The 25455-nt window shown below is 40.8% G+C and overlaps 1 protein-coding gene across 3 annotated transcripts; it reads left to right on the top strand.

Moving 5' to 3' along the window:
• The first annotated feature begins 3440 nt into the window (after positions 1–3440).
• On the top strand, positions 3441–24135 carry rassf8b (Ras association domain family member 8b). Of its 3 annotated transcripts, none has more exons than XM_040148631.1 (9): positions 3441–3599; positions 12464–12634; positions 15212–15562; positions 15714–15919; positions 16127–16330; positions 16492–16566; positions 17069–17191; positions 17958–18084; positions 18757–24135. In XM_040148631.1, exons 2-9 carry the CDS (start codon positions 12523–12525, stop codon positions 18870–18872), a joined length of 1314 nt encoding a protein of 437 aa, XP_040004565.1. In that variant the 5' UTR covers positions 3441–3599; positions 12464–12522; the 3' UTR covers positions 18873–24135. The 3 variants fall into 3 exon arrangements, with proteins under 3 accessions (XP_040004565.1, XP_040004573.1, XP_040004581.1); XM_040148639.1 differs by lacking the exon at positions 3441–3599 and adding an exon at positions 3684–3766; XM_040148647.1 differs by lacking the exon at positions 3441–3599 and adding an exon at positions 6619–6645.
• The last annotated feature ends 1320 nt before the right edge of the window (positions 24136–25455 follow it).

Here is a 25455-nt window from a genome sequence, read left to right as displayed (position 1 = left end):
AATCCATGTCAGAAACGGGGCTGTCGCATGCTTTAAACTTGTGATGAATAACCAACCTTTAGTTCACAGTTAAATAATGGATATTAGACTATCAGCAGCAGTCAGAGTACTGTGTGCATTAAGTTTGAGGATAGGCTTTAAATCCTCAAAGCCTCTGTCAAACCTTGTCACCACTGCCTGCAAGAAAACATCAATCTCTCATGGCTTGATTGTAACAACAGCCTAACCATATGTTGAGGATAAACTGCTGAGTTAAGTTCTAAACTGATATACAGACAGGTGACAAATTTAAAGGAAAAACCTGAATATATGAGCAGAGAAACATAAGAAACACAGATGCTTCCACACAGGTGCACTGTATGGCACAATTAAGCAATTAACATATAGTCCTGCTCTGTGGAATGTATTAAAACTGCTGAGCAGGCCCAGTTGATTCTGATTTTATATCAAGATGGCAACAGGAAAACATCTAAGTGGCTTTGAAAGAGGGTTCATTGTTCAGGCAGGGATGGCAGGAGCTTCAGTCTTACAGACTGCTCAGCTGGCTAGTGTTTTTGATAGGAACAGTGACTAAAGCGACATCTGCATTTAGATCTACGGGAAAGACATCAGTAAATAGGGTTGGAAATTGTGACTGAGAATGTCAATGCAGGATGCGATCAAACTGTGTCAACAAGAACAGACTCTTGACAATTACATAGAGAGGGATATTATAGTAGGGTTGCAGTACAGGCCTGAATGCTTGACCCCCAAAGTTAGGGGATCTGGTGGCTCTGTTGTGCTGTGGGGGGCATTTTTCTGGCATGGGTTGGGTCCACTTTTCCCCGTAGACGGAAGGGTCACTGCAAATCAATACAAGTTGTTCTGAGTGATCACCTTTATCCAATGATGAAACATTTCTGTCCTGATGGGAGTGGTCTCTACCAGAATGACAGTGCCCCCATCCATAGGGCACAAGGTGGTCACAGAATGGTTTGTGTGAAAATGACATGAATCATTTGGTACGGCCTTCGCCGTTACCGGATCTCAACCCAATTGAACACCTGTGGGAGATTTTGGACCGAGACCGACAGCGCTCTCCACCCCCATCATCAAAAAACCAAATGACGGAATATTTTTTGGAAGAATGGTGCTCCATCCATCCAGTAGCGTTCCAGAGACTTGTAGAACCAATACCAAGGTGGCATGTGGTGGCCCAACACCTGGTCTCGCATAGCCAGACCTACCTACACACTGGAGAATGGTCTGGCCGTGCCCATTACCATTCTGCTATAGGGGGGAAAAAAACCCTGGCTTGTTTTTATTCTTTTAAACTAATCGCAATCGTCTTGGGCGGCGCTAAGCCCAGGATGCATGCGACGGTGGGGTCTGTATCATAACATCGGGAGCTGGGTAGCACTGAAATTAGAGTTTACTGAAAAGCTCAAGGTCATCAGTGTTTCTGCATGATCAGCACAGCAGGCAGTTGTCATGATTAATTCTATAAAACATGGACATGAGTGCTGACCGGAATTTAAATCAAGACAAGCAAACTCACACAATCGCTCATCTTTTTCTTCCCCAGTGAAATAGCACTGTCAAATGAAACACATTTCTTTATATGGGCTCTAATACTATCCAATGAGAAGTGAAACCTACTGGCTGGTGTAATAGGCTACTGAAAACGCAAGGAAAGGACACTGACTATAACTCAGGAATTGGAATATAAACATTCTACTTGAATTACATGTTTGTTTCATGACTTCTTAATCCCTGTCCAAAAACCTTTGCTGTGTCCTTCTAACTTGTGTTGTGCACCAAAACATTTCTGGAAACCCACAGAAGTGTATTCAATTCTAGTGGAGATGGCAGCGTTTCCAAAGATAGCAATTATGTCAGACTGTATTTTTGGGGGCAAGTGTGTGAAATGATGCACAAGACATCCAGAATATTTCCGCCTTTCATGGCATGGAAAAAAATAATAAAATAAGTAGGCCTATGATATATTTGCAATAAAGAACTGAAAGGATGAAGATATGCCGTATTTCATATGGTGTGAGAATTATTTTTCTTCTTCTAAATTTAAAAAAGCTTCAGGGGATTATGATTCAAGAAGTTATCTGTGCAGTGCCTGCAGAGTGCTACAGTGTCTCCTGCAGATATACATCAATATGTTGTTTGACTTAGAGATGGGAAAGATGTCTTTACATCTGTCTTTAATTCACAACTCAAAGGATTCAAACTCATATTTCTGAGTAATATTTCTAAGTCACTGAAACACCGTAAACATAACCTGTATTGGGGGGAGACGTTAAAACACTAAATGTGTGACACTTTAAAGTCCCCCTCCACTCAAAATGTTCTGCATTTTTTTGTGAATTCACTTTGATGGTTGAGCTTCCCTGTGCAGAAAGATGCATGTGCAGGGTTTGTTTTCACCTTCATTTGCTGAGGGGGGAAAAGTTTCTCTGTGCTCAGCTTTTTTTAATCTTTAAGACGTGTTTCAACGACCAGGATTTTGTGACATCACAGCCGGTTTGGAGTCCAGTCACGATCCAAAATGCAACTGAGTCAAGTGCGAGGTGGAAAATGAGAACCTCCAGTGCACATGCAACGAGAATGAACTTTTCAGTGAAGTAGGAGACTTTTGAAATGAAAATGTTTGCATAGTCATAGATTCTGGATATTTCAATGAGGGACAAGTAGATGTGTTATGAGTTTTTTGTTTTGTTTAAATTATTTTACTGGCTTTTTTTTTTTTTTGAAGAAGAATTATTAAGAGCAGATTTATTTTTTAAAATGTTCATATTGTTGTATTTTGTCTACGAACATTTCTTAAAGAGAACTTTTCGAAGTCCTACACAGTCAAGACTTATAACTATAAGATCCTTGCTAAGGAGATCAATCTATTTTTTTTTTTTCTATATGTGTGGCACACAAGGGGGGAAATCATTTAACACCCGTAATAAATGAAACCCGTGATACTGACACGAAACTGTACTTAAAACAGGGTCAACAACTAGAGCCGCACAAAGCCTTAAGGCATTAAAGCCAAATATACCTAGAGTCTACCACATCAAAACAACATTGACAGTGCCACTGACAATTGTACAAATACGCTGCAGATGTGTAACCACTTTCACTGAAACACACTTTTAAGTAACGATTTTTAGAATTTTCTTTCCAGTTGAACCTGGAAAACCACTTTCCTCTGGACACGCGTGTCAAACGCCCCTGCTCTGAGATCAACCCCCCCCCCACACACACACACTTTCAATGTGACCGCATCAGAGTGAGATGAGTGGATCCCGGGGTCCGTTCGCGTCGCCAGTGCATTGCAGCTTTAACCGGTCCATCATGCCTTGCGGTGTCCCAGTTCTGTTCCGATGCAATGTACAACAAGCCCTGTGATCTCCCCCCTCACTGATGAGCAGAGCGAGCAGGTCAACAGGCAGAGCAGTAGATGCTGGAAGCCCCCCCCCCTCCCGCGCGTCGGATGTCCGGTCGCTGGACGGGGACGCGTGTTTACATCCACACGGGGTTCGGTAGAGGCGGGGGACGTGCGCACACCGCTGACTCCGAGGCGCGCGCGGATCGACCAGGAATAACCAGGATCTCCCGTAAGTGGCCCGCATAACATGCAGCGGAAAGTGTCGGATTTGATCCCAGACAGAGAGAAAGAGAGGGGAGAGAGAGAGAGAGAGAGAGAGGGAGAGACACTGAGGCCACAGCACACCAGGGGAGTTTGACATGCTCTGACACACAGTGATCCGCGGGTTGGAAAGAGGTATGTTGTCGGGTTTTACACGGGGCGGAATGCAGCCGGTCTTTCTGCCGTGGCTTGCATGCGAGCAGCCGAGCCAACATTTCAAAGCTGCTGCCATGCAGGCAAGGTTGCGGGCTATTAAAAATGACCTCGATTCCATCAATTCACGGCGAATTTCCTCCTGTTTCCTCCGCCGGACAGGAGGAAACGAACCGACGCGGACTGTGCTTGCGTAACTTTATTCTTCGGGGTCAGGTTTTTTTCCCCCCCCTTCAGGATGGTGTGACACCGGACGGATCTTCCACACGGTGACACACCTGATCCACGGGCCAGCGGGAAGCGAGCGTGCGCGGTCAGTGGGCGAGTGGATCGGCTGAGCCCCGCAGCGATGGGTCTCCCAATCTCGCCCAGCAGGGGCTTTAATCGGAGTTCGTCCAACTGAGTCAAAGAGCCGCGGGCAGAGAGTTGGAAGCCCCTTGAAGCACACGTGCGATGGAAGCAAGGGCAGCGCTCTTTCACGGGCACGGTGTGCTTTTGTACTAAGGGTACACGTAGTGGACAAAAACCGGCACATTTCTCTACTCGTGCACGGGATAGAAGGACACGCACAGCAATTTCTGCTCCCCTTCATCTACTAAACTCTTGTTACCCAAACCACGTTTGCCCAAATATTTCTCTTTTGTTCTGACCCCCAGTAATTCTTTCTTTCCTTTCTTTTGTAAATCCCTTTTTCTTTAATCACTTTGTTCATGTATGGTACATGAACTTATCTTACACAAGAAGGAATCAGCTTAGAATCCCGACCCTGTCCAATGCTGTAAATCTGTCTGGTTCGTCTCTTACAACCGTTTCAAGACCGACCCTTGACGATGCGACTGATTCTGTTTTGACATGTTGTTGTTCAGTGAAACTGTGTCCCAACGATTATTTTCACGATTGACTGATCCACCGTTATCAAGGTCCGAGGTGGTGTCATCAGTTGTCGTCTCGTTTTGTCCGAGCAACAGTCCACAACCCCAAAATATTCCATTTACAGTTATGTTAAAAAAACAAGGGAAAAGCGGCAAATTCTCACTTCTGAGAAGCTCAAACCATCAGAAGAATGAAAAACAGCTTAAATGATTTTATCGAAATAGTTGCTGATTTTACTTTCTGTCAATCTAATCGATTAATCTGACGAATCACTGCAGCTCTGGAGTAAATGCTGCAGTATTTTAATCTTGAATCAGCCCAAATGTCTGCAAGTACAGTGACTTCTCTAAACATGCCGTCCATTTGCCAAACTCTAGAGATCCAGGCTACATTTACTAAGCCCTCTGACGGCTATCTCATGATCTAATTTAATGAATTCACAATCCATTGATTCTACTTTTATTAATTCATGTACGTGATTCCATGAAGTCAATATTTGCATAAAGATCTGTGTTAAGAAGAAGTCCAAGTCCAAGACTCGCGCTCCCACCACCTCGTGGTCAGCTAAGCTCCGAGTCTTACAGGGTTAAAGGCTTATTTTCTCCACCAAGCTGATTAGTTTTAACTTTTGAGACTGCAAGGTGGCAGTTTGGTGACCTAACTTCAATATATGGTTATTATTCCCAGCACCAGTTGAAGTATAATAAATGTAATGCTGAGCTGGATTATACACTGTTTTCCAAATGTCTGCAGCGGTTTAACACAACCTGTTTCCACATTTGGTCGAGGGAATGGGGACAAATACCTGCCCACTGCCATTTAAGGTGTCTCCAGTAATTTGGATTAAAATGTACACCAAATGGCATTTGCAGCATGCATGAAAAAATCCGCCGTGCCGTTTGTTTGTTCACAGGGAAATCTTACATTGTTTCTCCGAGAATAGACGATTTGACTGTACCTGGAAAGCTTGACTGTGATTATTGCCCGAATCTTTACACTCAGCTTATTCCAGCTTTTGTTGAACCTGCAGCCACCTCACTCTCCTCAGCTGACAAAATTGATTTGGAAGTAATCTCTAAAAGGCCTCTCCATTCGGCAGCACACAACTGACTAGGAAACTGAAACGAACGCAGGAGGCTGAAATGTTAAGGTTTCATTTTTGATATAGATCAGATTGTAGTATGCATTAACAATAGTTGGAGGAGCTGTATTTCCTCGTGTAATCTAGTAGTGAGAGAGGGATACCAGTGTATAATATAAAGCCTGTGTGCCAGCTCAAAATCAAAGTCACGAGTTTATTACTGTATTGGCAAGGGCCCCTGAGTCTCCAGGACACTCCATCAAGAGGAGTGACATCTTGTCTGAGGACAAGGGTCAAATCTAATTTAATTTTCTTTTTATATTAGAAATACCTGCTGACATTAGGATTTCCTGTGGGTATTTTTAGCCTTGCTAGCGGCATGGCTCTAGGAGTGCCAATGTCAGACTGAAATGTCTCAACAACGATTGCCATGAAATTTAATGGAGCCATTTCGGTCCCCAGTGGATGAGTCCTACTGATTTAGTAACATGCAGATGATGATGATGATGTATGCAGATGACTATAGGCTGTATAGAGTTATATAGTTTATTTTTTTTATGTGAAATATATTTAGTTAGCTGGAGTGAGAGATTAATTTCCCCTTTAGGAGGTCAATGAAAACCGTACTGCTCCAGTTGAAACTGGTGTTAATCTCCACCAGCAGATCAGCTCTGAGACGTTTTGGCAACACCCCACTTAATCCTGAGTTTGGGAAACCCCGCTGCAGTGCACACCTCCGTGTTTTCTCGGAGCCCACATTCATAGGAGACAAAGAGGAAGTGACAGGAAAGCACGGGTTGCTTCTTAATTGTTGGTGATTGTTTGGTTTACTTTCCCAGACCGTGCCCTCCAATCAATCCAGTCATCTGTGTAAGGCTTCGGACAAAGCCAGAGCTGTGTTGCCATGGTGAGGGATTGTTTGCATCCAGTCATGCCGCTAGCCATGTGGGCTCACACACACGAAAACACACACACACACACACACACACGCACACACTACAGCATGCTCTTTTGTTTGTGCACCACTTGTTTGAGTGGACCCCCTCCTGCTGCCACTGCCTCCTTGTTACATTAAAAATTGGCCTGTGATTACATCATCATCTTGATGAACTTTCTCTTCTTCTGCTGCCTCTTCAAAGTTGTTCCACCTACTCAATAACATGTTTTCACAAGTAATTCTATTTTTTTAGAATTTGGTATGTATAGATATATATATATATATATATATATATATATATATATATATATATATATATATATATATATATATATATATATATATATAAACGATGTATAAAATATAAATTTAAATATATAAAATATAAAACAAATATGCAGTAATATACTGCTTGTATCGATCAGACATTTAGCAACAAATTTGCAGCTTTAATTGGAGTTTTTTTTTGTTGAACATTTTAATGGAAATAATGTTCTGTTTGTTGGCAGGCTGCCAGTGGAATGAGCAAGGGTCAGGGGTTCAAACCTAATCAATGAGTTTGTTAAAGTTTGATTTAGCAATGGACTGAGAGCATTGAGCTGAACAAGGCAGGAAATGAACTCTTTGGTGGGATTTTGCATTTAAACCCAGGCTTGTAGTTGGTGTGTCATTAGAAGCTTTTCTTTACATTTTCAATCTTAATAGTTTTGCAAGTTTTGATGCTCATCTCAGGGATATTAAAGGAGCTTTCAGTGGCATTTTCATGCTGATTCTGTCTCATGAACTACTATCCATGTTTGAGGAAACTCAAATAAGAAACACCAACTTGCCAGACTGTGTCCCCTCCCTAGCTCTGCCTTTCTGTGGCATCCTGAGAATGAACCTTGGGGGGGGGGGCAGACTGAAGTCACAACTAAGTTTAGCTCAACAGTTCACAGCCCAGACGACACAGTATTCTTCATGTCTGAAAGCTAAATCGCTGCGGAAAAAGTTGTCCGATAGCAAGGATTCATAATTATAGCAGCAACCTTTTCTCTCCACAGTGGAGACACTCCATCTTTTCAAACATTTTTCTCATATCCCCACAACCAAAATGAATACCCCTCTACCGAAGACATTGTGTCTTTGTAGATCTTTCTATTGTAATATGCCAACTTGTCATTGTAAATATGATAGAATTTTAACATTTCTCGATCTCCTTCAGATCGAGAGCCCCTGCCCACATCCGCAGGGGGTATAGATTAAAATTTTTTCAGCGCTGCTTGTGCGCGCAAGCGATAAACCCACTAGCGATAGCTTTAAAGGGCAAAGCCTGTATGAAATAGAACTTGCTGATGTTTAGCGGGTACAGGGAGCTGAAGCAAAATCAGAAATCCTGGGTTTTGTACCAGAGGAAAGGAAACGTCATTCAAAATCCTAATGACATTTGTAAAATTGCTAATGACTAAAAAGCCTTGGGACAGAGCCTGTCTTAACAGTATGGTTGTGTGGCTCACTTCATATGCCTAAATAAGGACGATAGTTTATTCAAAACTGATCTACTAACATTGTTTATTCAATATTTATTATTATAGTGGCTTTTAATGAACACCATTTCCCCAAATGCTTTAGATATTCACGGGCTAAGCGTCAAGGCTGGAGAGAAGAGGCGAGTTCATGAGTGAGTCACAGAGTGGCGGCTAGCTCAGCTGAGGTTTTTTTACAACCAGAAAATTTGAAAAATGGCTTTAGAAAGTAGGGCTACCATGCTTGTTTTTTCATTTTTTTTTTTCATGAAGGCCGATGAAAGAAATGCTGAATGAGAGATTTGCATGGTGACGTCTTGACTTCAGCTCTCTGTTTACCATGTTCACCATCTTTAACCACCATGTAGCCTGTTAGCATGCTAACAGTTGCTTTGACATTGGATGGACTGTCATTAGTTTTGCTGGAATTGTGTCATAAACCAAAGTTTTGGACAAACATATGGCACTTAAAGGTTAAGGGATCACCCAAGTTATTACAAATCATCCTGAGGGGGGACGTGACTCTCCTGTACAAAATTTCTTGGCAATCCATCCACAGTTGTCGAAACCTATCACTCAAAACCACAGACTTCGACCTCAAAAATATATAGCCTCATATTGATCAGAATTCACTTTTAAGGCTAAACAAAAACTAAAGATAGTTCCACCTGAATCTACCTGTAGTGACTTGGTCTTTCCTTCTGCTGAAGGACAAGTGCCTCCTCTGCATTAAGAGGCTAGCTCTACTGACCTGGATTCTCTATGAATAGATTACTGCGTGAAGTAGGAATGCGGAGCATTGAGTCCGTCTGTTTATTAAACTGTGACTAATGGAAAAGGAAATTAAAACAGCTACAGCACCTTTCCCACAGGTTCTGAGGTTACTCACCTTGTAAATGTATACCTCAGTGAGAGGGGCCTGATACTAAATATGGAAGTACACATTTAAAGTAAAGCCGAACCAAAATAGAAACACACATGTCGCAGCATACTAATTTGGGTATACTCGCCATATAGCCTGCATGATTTATTAATTCATACTTTGGTAGTCGGGGCTTCAAATTAACTGTAATTTAGATCAAAGACATAACCAGAGAGCAAGTGTAAATAGTATGATGAAACTGCAGAACAATAACAAGCAATAGGGGGGGAGAAAAAGCGGCAATGGTGGCTCAGTCTTGGCAGGTACCCTAGTGATTCAAGTGTTGGAAGTTATTAGCAAGGTAAAGAAAATCGAAGATCGTTTCCACAAGGAAACAGACTTCAGTGGCCATGCTCTTTGAGCTGCTGAGCAAGGAATTTGATTAGTTCGACAGTGATTAGTCTGAAGCCAGTGTGGTGTTATACTCTGTGGTGTTATAGTCTGATGTTAAGGTTCCACATCCACAGCTTCCATATCCTTTTCACTGTAGCTTATAAGTATGAGATTTTGGATCTCATTGGAGAACCCATGGAGAACATCTCTTTGGTTATGAAAAGGATCACAGCTTATGACCCTATTGATCTGCTCAGTTCCACTACAGAACCTCTGAACATCTTCTATTGCAAAGCTGCCTGCCCCTATGGCACAGTACTGTATGCTGCCGCTGATGAAAGCAAACACCTTACAGTACGTTGTGATATTTGTGCCAAGGGGCCAGTGGGAGTGAGTGAGTCAAGGAAAGAAAATAACTAGTTTCAACAAAAAAAAACCCAACACAAGAATAGTTGTTGGTGTGGTTATTCTTGATCCAATGTCTTCTCTTTCTATACGTGTTCTTTCCACATATCTGCACTTACAGCTAAAGGGTGTCTTGAATCATCATTTCAATCCAATATAACTATTACCTCAGTGGAAAAGGTGACTTGTAGTTCGGAAAAGACACTCCAAGAAGTCTTAGGTGGCACCTTGCCCTGCCAGACTCATGTCTCTTGTAAACATTTCTGATTTTTACCATTTTTATAAAAGCAAATTTATACTATGCCCAATGCCATTTCAGTTCTGAAATGGCTGAAACACAGTTTGTCATAGGTTAAGCCTAAGCCTGTCAACTTAATTCATCAACATATGCTGGTAGGATCGTTCTTCAGCAAGTGAATTGTTGACTTATTTGGACTTCAATGAAGTAAAAATGAATTTTGCTCTGTTTCGAGGATAGGATTATGATAACTGTATCACAGAAGAGTGAATGACTTCAGTACGACTTCTCACATAGATGTGCAGCAAGTTTGTGTGCGTATATAGTAAGTGTGTGAGAGGTTAAGATCAGGTTTACAAGCTTGTGTCAGTTGGCTCTTCCTCCTGGATAAAACCTCAGTGTTTTGGATATTGCTCGTCATTGAATAAACATTGTATTACAACATTTCGACCACAGCTGTGAAATTGGGAGGCGTCATCACATCATCTGTTAGGATACTTTGTGTTATAAAACCATGTCACAGACCTTTTCGTTAACAAGTAAACTGGCTCCTCAAGTCAAGTTTTTCCTAGCAAACTACATTCAGATTAGACATGGATACAGTCAGTAATCCCTTGACACGTGTTTACTACCTTGCTGACGAGGGAATCTTTTTAATGTCAGATTCTAAATGGATATTTTACAGTTTGATCAGAAAGCTAAAGTAACGTATACTCCACCTGTAAACTTTAAGCAATACTTTTACACTGTATCTTTGGAGGAGAACCTTCTTATGCTGTTTGTTTGTGGCTAAATATTTGTACTGTTGTAACGTTGCCAAAGTTATGGGTCCTGTTATGTCTCATTCATCATTCTCAAGTCTTTTTGCAGTCTTTCTTCAGACCACCCCAACCTCCTACTCTTCTTTTCATTCAACTTGTTTACTTTGTTTATCCATCTGTCCCTCTACTGTGATTTTTTTTTTCTTTCTTTCTTTTCACTGCCCCCCCCCATTATGTGTCCCACTGAGCTGTACATAGTAATAGTCTCATTTAGTGGGCTGTAACAGGCATCTGCTCCACACCAAATGCAGGCCTTGCCCTTACCAGATGCCTTCAGTACAGAGGAGTGCAATGTAGGTGCAATGTAATACAGTCTCAGTAGGAAAAGGCCTCGAGGGGGACCCGTAGTTAAATTGCAGGAGAGATGAGTCCCATTCCAGCTGTGATGAACATAGAAGGCGTCTAAATTGTTAAGGCAGGCCTCAAGCGATATGAAAGTCAAGGACCGGAGCAGAGCTGATGGCCCAGTCAGGAAAAAGAAGGGTTGCTGCCCAGTAGGGTTGCAAAAGTCTGAGCATTAGGCACCTGCTCCTTCACTGCTCTGTTGCTCTGGCCCGCTGTCGTGGCCTTGCCAGGTTCGTAATGACTGCTTCGCTGCTGAGGCGCTTGTGTCAGCAGTTTGAAAGGGCTCTCGTTCTGCGTGCATGAAACTGCTGTAAACTTTCCTGCACTGACACCAGCAAATGAAAAAATATATTGAATGAGGCCAAGTGTGTTGTCGCAGCAATTTATCAGCAGCACTACATGAAGCGGTTCTCAAAAGAACAAGTGTTGTAATTTTTTGTGAGTTGTTGGTTTACAGGATGCTGGTGCCACTCTGCACAACCATGTGATGTGTTTTGTTGATATTTATTTAATTCTTGCTCTGTAATGGTTATGAAGTAATACTGGGAAATTTAGAAAAATAACTAATTGAAACAGGAGGTTGAGGAAATGTACAGCTGGGGATAATTCATCACTATCATGTATCAAGTTTGGGTGGAATTGTGTTTTGACAATGTGATCACATTGTGTTATCTTTTTACAAAACTCTGGAGTCCAAATTGGTGATTCCAAGAAAATTGTAATGAAAACATAAACTTAGTTTTTGTTGTCCAACATTCACTATCAATTTATCTCTGGTTAGCGTCTCCACTAACTACAGAGGGAAATGTTTAACTCTTTAGCTGCTAAATGCTCCACTATGTCCAGCAGCTAGTTGCTAACTTTATCCCTCTGCTATTTACTGCTGGACAGGTAGCATACAGTGATAGAGCTTTTTAACTGAAAACAGCTGACTGCTGTGGCTGGAAACAAGGTTGATGACAGTGGTGGGAATAAAGCAAAACTGTACCATTGCGGGTCATACAACCAACACAATGACCTGAAAGACATTAAAACACTCGGAGTTGAGACTAACTGTGGATTTGGATGATAATTCTGTTTTGCTTTGTCATTATGAGCGACTCCTTACACATTATACTTAGTTATTTGATCCATCGTTAGTATAAAAATATTGATTAATGCAGCTTCGAGGTTTTTGTTTTTGCAAGCATTGAACCGTGTGTTTGTTTTACCTTTTTAGGATGGAAAATAAATCATTATTAGCACCCCCTTGCGGTGTGGAGGAATGAGGGCCTCTGGATGAAGGCCATGGAGCTGAAAGTGTGGGTGGACGGAGTGCAGCGCATTGTGTGCGGGGTCACAGAGTTCACCACATGCCAGGAAGTGGTTATTGCTTTGGCACAAGCCATTGGTAAGCTCAAAACTACTTACTACCGTATGAGAAAAAGTATGCTTATTTCCCCTGTTCACAGGTGGCCGATTCTTGAAAGAGATCTAATAGCAAAAGAATGTGAGCTGTAATTGTATTGGTTACTTGATGGGGAATTCACAGCTTAATATAAATACACATAAAAGTCTTGGAGAATCCAAAAGGCAAACCAATAACATGACAAAGACCACCACATCAGAAGAGTAGATTTCACACAATGAAATTAAATCCACTCCATCTGGCTTTCATGCTGAAAAACTTAAAGTGATGTAAATTATATTTTGCCCTACATAAATCCCTAGGGGGATATTCTGTGATGAGGGCTCTGTCCAATATTGGCCAGGAGGATTGTCAGACATACTGGAGATGATAAATTGCCAGAAAATGAAAAGCGACTTGAGGGCACATAGAAAGATTCACCATAAATGGGCTGCACAAAACAAGATGAGTCATCCTGCAGACTTTGCTTTATTGACATGTTCTGTTCAATTGCAGAAAAATAAGTTGACACCCTGCTTCTGTTAGTCATCAGATGGATTGCATTGTACATAAAGCTTTGTGAATCCAAGACCATAAGAATATAATGTCTTCACATTGAGAGACGTATTCTGTTTTTAAAAACAGACAGATATATCAGTTGATTTCTTTCTAACCCTACTGATAGATTTTTTTTTTTTTTAGAGCTAAAACATGTGTGTCTTTCACAGTGACAGTGTAGCAGAAGTTATGGTGTTCACTGTCCTTTGTGTTCCCTGTGCCTTTTGTCCAGGCCAGGGCACTTTTATGTGAATGGCTGTACTGATGAATGTGCCTCTTTTACAAGGACCCTTACTGTGCAGGATGAGGGTGAGGGTGCAATGGGCAGTGTTTAGCTCTTATCTATACGTGTACAGACAAGAATGCAGGCGTATATACACACACACACACACACACACACACACACACACACACACACACACACACACAGCCATGAACCACTGAACCCAGTCCTTTTCCCAGGACAGTTACTGTTTTAGTTGAATTTTCCCACCGTAAAATTCTTTCACTAAACACACTGATAAAGTTCTTTGAATCTGCCAATGGTGCACAAGTATGGGAGAGTTGTAAAATAATTCAGTGAAACTGGTTTTGTCCAATCTTCCCTTCATTGTAACACACCTTGAACTTTATTTTGACCATTTTAATCAGACGGTCCATGGCTGCATTCATTTGTAGTAGGAAATTTGCCATGGGCACATCCACTCTTAATGTGAATAATTTCTACTAGTGCCAATATAATTACAACTACTTTTTTGAAATGCTACCCAATGTGAAAAAACATAACTGAAGGACCTTGTCCGTTGTTTGCCAAATGAGATTTTTGGCTGTATGCTTTGCATTTATAGACAGGTTTCCATAGTCAATAAATAATGTTTTAACAGCCATAAATCTGATGTCGTCTGCATAACAAGGAAAGTGAATGTTGTGTTTGAAACTAATGTGTTCAAGGGGGCCGAGAATAGATTCTTGGGGAACACCACAGGTCAGAGGGACCTCCAAGGAGAAGGGATCACCAACTACAACATAATGTTTTATTGGACATGGATGAGCTGAATCAGTCTAAGGCATCATCCCTGATGAAACCCCTTATTCTAGGCAATTCATTAAAAACCAAAGCCATAGTTAAGCAAAATTTAAACCAAATAGTCTGCCTGATGAGTTCAGTTTTAGTGCTGTGAAGACATTGGAAACTAAATATTTTAACCGAGTTCGACTCTATCTTTCCCGATATCGATCCCAATACCTTAACTCCAAATATCTGCTAATACTGAGTCCCAATCAATACCAGTGCTCTCTCTCCCAAATTTAACATCTGTTTACTTCACTGAATCAAACTCATTGGAATATTATTTTATGTAAAGTGGCATGAGGCCAGGGATTGTGACATTAAACTGATTCAATGGCAGCCATGACTAAATGAATTTAACTGATAGCAGAAACACTTAATTTTATGACTTTGAAACTGTATTTAATGTGGAACAGTCATTGCTGTTACCCAATCCACTTCATAAGATTAGTACTGGTGTATCGGATCAGTGGATCTCTAATTTTAATTCATAAGTGATTAATTTAGAGTTTAATACTTTTCTGCTGAACCTTAAATTAAAACTTAAACTGTAGTTTGTAGACAGGTTTTGAAATCCAGTTTCAGGATTGTGTGTCTTGAGGAGTATAAACCTTTGCCATGTGTAAGCCAGCGGGAGAAAGTGGAAAGAGGCAACCTGTGTGTTGTTAGATAGTAGCTTCAACAGTCTTAAAAGCCTTCTTCAGGACTCAAACTGTGATGGTACAAGATCAAAAGACAAAACAGGGGTTAGCATCCTTTAAAGTGCACTTTTAAATAGACTCAATGAGTTGGCCAGCCAGATGACAGTTAACAGGAAAGTGTCAGGACTCTAAATAGATCTGGAGAATATCATGTGCTTTGGTCGTAAAGGAACAGCTGAATACTTTGTTTTTGTTTATCTTGGTAATATTAAATATTAAATATTCAGAAATATTTATAAAATTTTGCCCCAGGACGCACCGGCAGATACACTTTGATCGAGAAATGGCGGGAGACAGAACGTCACCTGGCTCCGCATGAAAACCCCGTGGTGTCCCTCAACAAGTGGGGTCAGTATGCCAGCGACGTGCAGCTCATCCTCCAACGAACCGGACCGTCTGTTAGTGAGCGGCCCACCTCTGATGGGCAGGGTCGCGTCCCAGAGCGTGGCTTCTACCGGCAGAGCCTCCCACCTCTGGCCAAACTCCGCCCGTCAGGGACAGACCGCTCACTCAAACGAAGAGAACCCAAACGCAAGTCTCTGACCTTCACTGGAGGAGCGAAGGGTCTGCGGGACATATTTGGGAAAAGCAGAGAGGCTGAAGGTAGAGTGTTTAGTTGGTGTGTTTATTTTCTGTCCGGTATATTCACACTTACTGGTGTCATTGACAGTTTCTTTCCTTCCCTTCCTACCTCTATTTTTCTACTTGTCAACAACCTTTCATATCCTATCCATCCATCCATGCATCCATCCAGCTAAACAGCCCCAGCAGCGCAGTGTGAGTCTGAACCTGAGCAGAGTGGAAGGTGGTGGAGTAGCATTTGTGCCTGGGAGTCCAGCCAGAGAGCTGAGCCGGCTGGTGCAGCTGCAGAGAGACAAACTCCAGGCCCTGGAGAGCCGTCTGCTGGGCTGTGAGGCCGAGCTGGGAGAATGGGAGGACGCTGCCGGCGAGGCCAATGAAGTGAGGAAAAACCACAGCTACCAGTGCTGTTACTTACAGAAAAAGTAGACCCTAAACCCTCATGTCTTCAAATTTATTCGTTTTTAGAGCCAAAAAAAATATTTCTCAAACATTTTTAGTTGGCTACGGCTTTATAAAAATTAGTATGTTTATATTTACTCTTTGGGGCAAGAAAGTTTCCAAATTGAATCTTTTTTCCATCACCAGGGAGAAAATCTAGAGGAGGAGCTGCTGCTTTTAGAGCAGCAGGTGAGGAGGAACGATGCTGAGATGGAGGAGGAGGAATTCTGGCAGAACGAGCTGCAGATTGAGCAGGAGAGCGAGCAGCAACTCCGGCAACAGCTAGCCGAACTGCAGGGCCATATACGTGACTGTGAGGCCAAGCTTTCAGAGTACTTAGCACGCATACGGGTGAGCTTGGCATCAAAAAGAAGCGACCGGATTCTACTGGATTTATGAACAGCATGGAAACTTTCAATATTTTTCTTTCTAATCTCAATTTGGATTCTCACCCGTAAATGCTGGTAAAACAAAAACAAGCCATATTATTTATTTTCTGTCATGGTGTGTAGAGCACGGAGACAGGCCTGGAGCAGGAGCAGCTGCAGCAGGAGGCTGAGCTTCACCAGAGGGTCAATGAGGAGGAGGTAGAATCTTGGTTTCTTTGGTATTTCGAAAGTTTGGTTCCTGAAACACTCACAACGATGCACAGAGAGGAATGTCATTTGTTGAACTGCTGAGATCTCATTCAGCTACAGCTTTTGTGTTCGTCTTACAAAAAGTGTCACCTTAAAAAATCTTGATCCCATTAGTGGTTCATGTGGTGGTGAAATGTAATATGCTCATTTGATTACAAACAAAATAATTAACTGGAACAATTGTCATCTTTAATAAAGAATAATAGGAGATTCCCTGTATGTATAGCTACAAATTTTTTTTTTTAGATTTCAAAATTTGTTAATGTTTAAATATTAAGAGGAATACAACTCATTGCATCATTTATCCTATCACTTATCATTAAGGAAACACTGAAGAATAAAAGAGTCCTACATGTTTTACAGTGAGGATGAGTGACTTTTGCCCATCACCTGTGAAACGTTGTGATGAGCACTGGCTTTCATTCTTCACTTCTTCCACCCTGGATTTCAGGTGCAAGCCCAGCTGGAGAAAGTGAGGGCAGAGCTGGAAATTCAGGGCCAACAAACAGCACGGCTGGAGAGCAGCTGCAGGGCGTTGGAACGCTCACTTGGCCAGTCAGGCAAGAGATTACAGGTCAGATCCGATTCTACTGTGTAGTATTTTTATTTTGTTTTTTTTATTACCATAAACTCAAGGTTGTTCAGGAATATAAAAGCACCTTTGGCAGTTGGCTAAAAATTGTGGTGTTCCCAATACATTTTGGAGGATGCTGAGGACATTTGATTTCAGAAAATGCTTTAAAAGTATGATAAGTTTGGCGCTGAAATGTGTGTGAAAATTCTGTCCCCGGCAACCAGGTGGAACCGTAGAGATCTAAGCTCATTAAGTTGTAGCCAGTGAAGCGTAGTTTAATCTCAAGCTTGCAGGGATGTGCAGTGGATCCTTGGCTACATGCGTCCTAGTATGAGTTGAAGTGCTCTACGTATAGGCGCAGTCCAATAGGGTGTGGGAACCTTGAGGTAATGAGAAGGGAAAGGGAGGGAGGGTATTACAGCATTCTTCGCCTGATTAGAGAAGGGCCTGAATAAGTACACAATCTCTTGCCTGCAGTTGCGTAACCATCTGGGAGCTAACTCTTCTCTTTATCTGTCTCAACTGGGTTATAACTTCTGGAGAGATCCAGAGCAGAGTATCATCCCTTCTTGATTTTCACATATAAAATCCACCTCAGGTAGAGTTGAGTGAATATAGAAGAAGATGCGAAATGGGTTGTGGCAATTGAAATCATGTATGTTCCAGCACCAGTGGCTATGAGAAAACTACCATTTAAAGCAGCATCTACAATTAATACCCATCATCATTTAGTTGTCATGGTGTGTTTTTTTTCCCTCTGGCACAGGAAAAGGAGCAGGAGCTGGAGCAGCTGACAAAAGAGCTACGACAGGTCAACCTGCAGCAGTTCATTCAGCAGACTGGTACCAAGGTCACTGTGCTGCCTGCTCAACCTACAGGAGAGAACGACAGCGGCACGTATACACACACACACACACACACACACACCACACACGCATATAAATCCATGTAGACACCAGCAGAGATTTCATGACCTGCCACATTACCATCACCGTGTTAATATGTTCAATTTCATAGCCAACCTCATTCTGACTGAAGTACTCTACATACTGTTTTTACATGTGTATGGGCACAGTGCCACCTTGTGGTCATCCTGAGAATCACAGGATCGACTGTAGACCTTACGGCTGTTAAGGCAAGACTGTTGTGCCATAACAGCTTAAGTCTGTAACCCTATTACATGGAACAAATCACCAGCAGCCTTGAAAAGCTGTAAGAGTTTCAGAGCATGTCAAAAAGAAAATCCTCTATTTTTATACTCCAAAGAAAAATCCCCCAGAATGGTTTTGTCATGTAGTAAACTTTCTGCAGTCCCACCAAGTTTAGTTTGATATGTTTGCACTAAAAAACACACATGGCATCTTCTCTATCACTTTTATTAATATAGCACATCTGTAAAGTAATAGTGAATAGTTACTGAAACTATTTAGAGAAAAGATCAATAGCGTAGTCGTAAATCACAAGAATAACAAGTCCCATTCTTTGAATAAATGGTGTCCATCCTCCTTTATTGCTGGCAAATAATTTTTTTTTTTTTGGGGGGGTTTTAAACTTTCTTGTTTCAGACGTGGAGTCTGGTTCTCTGGCGAGACGTGGCTCTTCGCGTCTCTTACCCTGCGACCTCCGCACTCTTCAAAGCACCGTCTCCTCCAGCCTCAACCCCGAGGGCATCTACGTTTGAACCGGGAGACATCAATTTGGCCGTAGGGCAGCCTGATGTTATAGGTCAGTTATCTATAACTGGGAGGCCCAAAACGTGACCCTGTGGACTGCTGAAAAGTTCCCAGGGAATAAACACTGAAACAAACTGTGGAGGATGTTGGAAAAAACATTACATCGAGGATCAGTGGGGTATCATGAAAGACACGTTTGATCTGTTTTGCATCTTTCTTGCACCAACTCCTCTTCCATTGTACCAGGACTGACACTCAAACTGATGGCAATATCCATCTACAAACAAACGTCTTGCCTGTACTCTAATGGATGAGTGAAGATTTCTCTGACAAAACTATAAGCCAGCAGATGTATTCTTTTGAAGTAAGGAGTCTTGGGGCAAACAGCGTGGATAAACTTTATTTTTATGTTGTAAATCATGAACTGGAGAGAAGTTCAGGATGCAGAGTTTGGACACATGTAAACGTAGACAAAAGAATAATTCATGCATGAGCATGCACAAACGACACCACACCTGTGCTATAACCATAGCCATATCTGATTGCCTTACTCTGGTGTTTTAAAACCAGACGTCAATAAGTCTTATGTAAAAAATATACTCAAGGTAGCTACTGAAGACTATGCGCCATATAAATTCACTATTGGCACCGATTCAGGTGATCCCTTGTCATAGTGACTGATGTCAGTATAACTCAACAATGGCTCAGTTCTGTTTTTTCAACATGAATTCGAACTTTTGTATTGATTTGAAGAGGAAATTTGCCTCATATTTCCAGTAGAGAAATCTTTATCCATTAAACAAAAACGTTTATATACAAGAAATAGAAGTGAAAACAGAAAAAATGGGGCGACAAAGTAGTATCATCAACTATTTGACATTTTTGGTGACACAGTTTGGCTCCAGTTTGGCTCATTTTGGGTTTGGATTTTGCAAGAGCCATTAATCTCCTCTGTTTTTCTTTCTCCAAAAACTCTGAAATGTGAATGGAGTAACGAGCAGTGACAGAGGCCTTGGAGCCAGCAGTTAAAATCCAGCCTGGAAGATTTGCCAACAATGACTTTGTACTCAGTTTCACCACTGGGTGGTGGCAAAACATATATTATATAGCCAGCTGAAAGTTAACTGTGTGAAAGTTATTCCTGCCCTCAGTTGATGTTATCTGTCTTTGTTCCTTTTTTATTGGGTCAAATATGACATATATGTGCATATTGTTTTATAACAAAGCGTCAGCACTTTAGCTTTCGGTGTATTACCTGAGGTGCCACTTACAATATTGGCCAAGTGTTGTTTGACAAGTTTCACTGTGTTCATTAAGCAGGGACAACCACAAACACACACACACACACACACACACACACACACACACACACACACACACACACACACACACACACACATATATAAACACTTAAGCTAAAACAGACTATATTCATTTTTTCCATTTGATTTCTATCATTTTAATGAACTACAAAAGTCCCGTATGAACCAAAGCTAGCGTGACAAAACAAAACATTAATAGTTAGATGAATGTACTTTTTAAAATATGTATGCAGCTTATGCCGATGAAGTGTACCAACTCCAATAACTCGTGAATAACTCTGCAAATTGTAAATGTGTATAAAAATATTTTCAGTTGTTAAAAAAAAAAAAACCAATACTGACATGCACACAAAAGTAGGGGTTCAAATTACACACTTGCAACTTAGATGTGTGTGTGCATGTGTAACTTCAGTGCCAGACACAGTATGGGAACTTTGAGTTTCACACCTAGTTTTCTGCTTTGAATCTGCACTCAGATGTTCACAAAGGCAGTTCTCTTGTCTGTTTGCAACCTGACTGTTGATATAATTTGTACACAATTACAATCTTTCCAACCCATTCACAAACTTGAATTTCTCATACAGGTTTTCAAAGTGATATACGACCACAGGCTTTGAAATTATTTCTGATCATTTCACAAGGTCAGAATCTCACTGACCTTTATTTGAGCACATAAGAAGAAGCTCACATTTGTTCTGTAAATTCATAACAAAGTGAATTCCTCCCTCCAGTGTGAAGGATCTTTGTTCTTCGTTCTTCGATCTTCGTTGTTTGCTCTGCAGTGCAAAAGTTACTGGAGGAATTCACATCACAACTCTGCAAACTCTCTTTTGAATAATGGCATGCCTTACTGACAAAAAAAACTGTAAATAACGTATACATATCACATCAGTCTAGAGACTATTTTAAAGTAGAATGAAGTCTGAAATATGCAGAGTGCTAGGTTAGATTTTACTGCTGCCGTTCAATAGGCAGCTCTGTGTGCATGCAACAGTGTGTGACTGGTTTATTTGGAATCCTTATTGGGGGCTACCAAGGATGTAACAGTTCTTCTGAGATTCAGTTGGTTTTTGGTTCGATTTGTCCTTTTTTTTCCTTGTTGACATTTAGACTGAGGGGAGATTGGTTTAAGAGCAGGCAGGCACTTCAGTAGTATTATACTAGCAGAAAAATTGCAAAACCTCCACATTATTTCCTTACCTTTTCATTTAATTTTTGCAAAAATAACAGTTATTGACATAAAAGAGATCTATGTTGCTTTGAAACATGACAATAAGTTTATTGACATTGCTGGCTGTATCCCCCCCCCAATCTTCGACACATTGCCAATTATTGGCTCCTGTTGTACCATAAGTGGTGCTTTTCAATACGAGTGCATATACAAATGAGATGATGGAGCCATTATGGAAACAGCCATCAAGTGGTTTTGAAAGCTATTTTAGAAACGCTATGGCTCAGGTATATTTCAAGACAGTATTACCCAGACAAGAATGAGCAGAAAGTAATTAGGGATAAAAGCTGTTCTTGGCATCGCACGGCATTTGAAAAGTTGAATTGTACATTTACTCCCATGGAGAGTTGAGCAGCTATTCGACAAGTTTAACGTGTAGCATTTGCTCCTAGACACAACACATCAAATGTACCTGAAGTAAGGATTCAATACTGAGGGAGATGTAACTTTATTTGAAAAGTGCAGTGTCTCTGCTGGTTCATGATTCATGTTGCAGCTAGTCCCACTTTGTAGTTCCCATGTACTATGACACATGAGAGATACGCGAGAGTATACATGAGAGAGACAAACTGGGGCTAGTCAAAGCCATTGGGTTTGCTGCATAATGCTGTTCTTTGAAATGCCCCTCAGTTTGTTTACATGCATACAAGCTTCACTATAAACATCATGCTGGCTAGATGAACTGTGCTTGGCCGACATCACTAACTTACATTAACTCAACATTCAGACAATTATTGTATATTAAAAAATGTTGTTATAATTTTGTATTGTTTACTTGCAAATTCACCCACTGTATTTTTTAGCTTTCAGAATTTACCTGATTTTTTTCTTATCTTTGCGTTATCATTCAGCCAGTATGTATGTAAACACGTGAAAATCAAATTCAAGAATAATGTAAAATATATAAATATCTGAATAAAATATATTAAAAAATGAGCAGAAATGAATAAACTGCTATATAGGACTGAATGCTGTGATTTAAAAAACAAAAAATTCTTTATGATTGCATTTCATAATGCTCAGATATTAAATATACAGGATTACATGGCAAGACTAACCTGGCCCTGGGGCAGAAAACTGTTGTTGGGCCTTTTACTACCTCACACCCCCAACTAAATTTGTCAAACTAAAATAATTGAGGTCTTAAAACTAGATTTTGATATAAAACTCCTACAAATTGAATGTTAGCTAAAAAATGTTTATCAGCGGTAGCTATCTAGCTCAGTAGGCTAATATTAGCTTTGTGAGTTGGTTCAAAATACTGTCTGGCCAACTTTTAGTGTTTCCAGCTGATTTGATTAATAACCTTGTAAAGTGATTTTATGCACTTGATTACTACATACATGAGATCTACAAGAGTGAGGCTAAAGCACCCAAACAAAAACTTCAGCTAGCCTCCTCACCAGTTGATGATCCATGTTAGAATAAGGGGAAAGATAAGACTGTTTAGCTTATATACTTGGTTGGTATTGTTCACATACTTGTTCATATTTAACGGTATGTGTCACTTTTCATGTTACAGTGAAAATGTTTTTGGGGTGAGGATTAACCAGTGTGTTTGGCAAACATAACGCTATCACAGGCAACAAGTTTGGCTGGGGTTGTGGGTGTATAAGCTTACCAAATCTAACTGAACAGGCCCCACTAGCATTAGCATACGCTCTGTTAGAGCTAGCTCCCACACACTGAGGAAATACTACACAGTGGGTGCACTAGCCGAGAACGGGATTTTTTTTCTCCGTATGAATTCTTGCTAGCATTGGAAGTAACACTGGGTTAGCGGTAGGTGGTAGTAAGCTAGTTAGCTGGACCTGCTAACTTTTGCATCTAACTTTAGAGCAGACAAATACACTGTAATCCACTGTTGACACATTTGCTCTTGAATTTTGGGGCTTGGAAGGGTGAGGAAAGAAACTATCATTCAAATTACATATGAAGTATTGCTCTTCTACAGCCCGATACACACTGCTTCAATGTCAAGAAATCCAAAGCTTGACATGGGTGCTGTGCCTACTCACACTTTCTAAGATATGATTGGACAGTTGCTGTTCGGGGAAGGGGTTTAGCAAGTGGTCAGTGATCAAAAACCAAGTGACGTGCAGTAACTTTGCGGCTTTTTTCCTTTCAAATCATGGTAATAATAAACCACTGTTGCATCCTGAATGAACCTTTCTAAACCAGAAGAGATTAAAACACGGATTACCTTCTTTACATCTATGAAGGATAAAAAACAACTTAATTTTTAATATGTTTCTGAATTGCAAGAAGCGGAGCCAGAGCAGCCCCTTTACCTGTATTTAAGAAGTCAAGTAACTGTCAGAATCACTCCCAGCTCTCTGGCCTGCCGGCTTTGTGTCGGAAGACAGACAGGCTACTGCCAAGATTGGGTGGAATAAAAGTTTCTCCAAATAAGACCCAATTTCAGATTTATTTTCAAGTTTGAAGGGACACTTTTGATACTTTACAGAGTTGGAGAACCATGGGCATTACACCAGTTGTTTTTGTGGGAAAAGTCATTTGTCCCTCGGTCTCTCCCCCGTGTACTCCAGCTTTAATACTTTAAATGGAGCTTAACAGCTGGGTCAGAGGGGCTCTGATTACATCTGTGACCCTCTCACACCAGACCATACTTGAAGATTTGTAGCGTTAAATGCTATCAACCTGTTCATCCAACCTGTTTTTTTTTTTAAAACTCCGGTTGTATCCTATTGTTTATAAGGTGCCATAATTATAATAAATAGTTTTCCAATTTTTTTTTAGCAGGCAGCACTTTTGGGGATATATTATACAGTATATCTCATTACGGAAAAAAAAATCCTAAGTAATTGACCAAGCCTCCTTAAAATACTACAGTATTATTCAGTTTAAAACATTATTTTTTTTAAACTAGTGCATACTGAGTGTTTTTTTAAATGGATGCTTGTGGAGGAAATAGGATAAGAATTTTGAGTAACGCTTTAGATTGCAGCCCGAAAATTACAGTATAAATATTTTTGCACCAATTAAATACTAGCTGGAAACTACACAGTGCTCAAAGTGTGAAAGGGGTGAACAAGGGGTTGCTTTATTTTACTCTATTTTACTCTTTCTCTATTTTTCCTGTCTTGTTACCCAATAATAATAGTACTAATATAATATTAATAATAGGTACTAAGTGAGCTTAAGTATGGAAAAATACAGCATCTTATCATCTCCTGACCAAAACATGTCTTGGGAAGAGTCAGATTTGGCTATTTATTAGCTGCTTTACTACTAAAATTTTTTTTAGGTAAGACTTTATCCGTGATTCATATAACAAAGCAACTTTCCCCTAAACTGAATCGGCTTCTTTCTCTATCATGAGCTCTGCTGATTCAATCATGCTGTCGTCCCAGGGCTTGCAATAACATCAAAGTAGTTTGATTTTATCAGGAGGAAATCTGCACAATCCCATAGTGTGACAAGACTTTTGTGAGAAACAGTCTGGACGGAGATCTGAGATTTTACGAGTTGTGAGTTATCTGAAAGTCTTTTAAAAGGCACAGTGTGATGGGGATGAGTAAGTAATAGTCTTACATTTACGAGACCTAATTAGTTAATCTGAGTTTTTGAATTATGATGCAAATATCATATCCTAGATGGATTAGACAATTGTGTTTAGAATGAATTATAGTTGTGTTGAAAGATTGATTAGACTATGCTGCGTGTGTGTGTGTGTGTGTGTGTGTGTGGGTGTGTGTGTGTCTGTGGGTGTGTGTGTGTGGTGTGTGTGCGCTCTCTGCTGGGTGTATGTGTGGATATTTGCACAAGCCATGGCTGATGCTGTCATTAAATAGCCCTTTGGCCCCTCTCCTGAATTTGTTTATTCTGCACTGGGCATGGGAGTAGGTGGCAAACAGATGGGCATCCATGAATTATGGAAATTATGGGCTTTGATTAACCACCACACACTCTGCTAGATAAAAGTAACTCCAGGGTTGCCAAGTTATGTGGTGCACTGGGCTGTGCTGTTAGTCAGTCAGCAGTGTGATGAACCTGATGCTTGATTGATGTTGTTTA

Source organism: Xiphias gladius, chromosome 2, assembly GCF_016859285.1.
Source record: "Xiphias gladius isolate SHS-SW01 ecotype Sanya breed wild chromosome 2, ASM1685928v1, whole genome shotgun sequence".
NCBI lineage: Eukaryota > Metazoa > Chordata > Actinopteri > Istiophoriformes > Xiphiidae > Xiphias > Xiphias gladius.
The sequence above is the reverse complement of the archived record's forward strand: the minus strand, read 5'-3'. Positions and strand labels throughout refer to the sequence as shown.

What these genes read in the sequence shown, in the direction of transcription:
- rassf8b (XM_040148631.1), top strand. Translation starts at nt 12,523, where the DNA reads ATGAAGGCCATGGAGCTGAAAGTGTGGGTGGACGGAGTGCAGCGCATT. An exon ending in AGTACTTAGCACGCATACGG is followed by an intron (nt 16,331 to 16,491) that starts GTGAGCTTGGCA and finishes CATGGTGTGTAG; the next exon opens with AGCACGGAGACAGGCCTGGA. An exon ending in TACAGGAGAGAACGACAGCG is followed by an intron (nt 18,085 to 18,756) that starts GCACGTATACAC and finishes TTCTTGTTTCAG; the next exon opens with ACGTGGAGTCTGGTTCTCTG.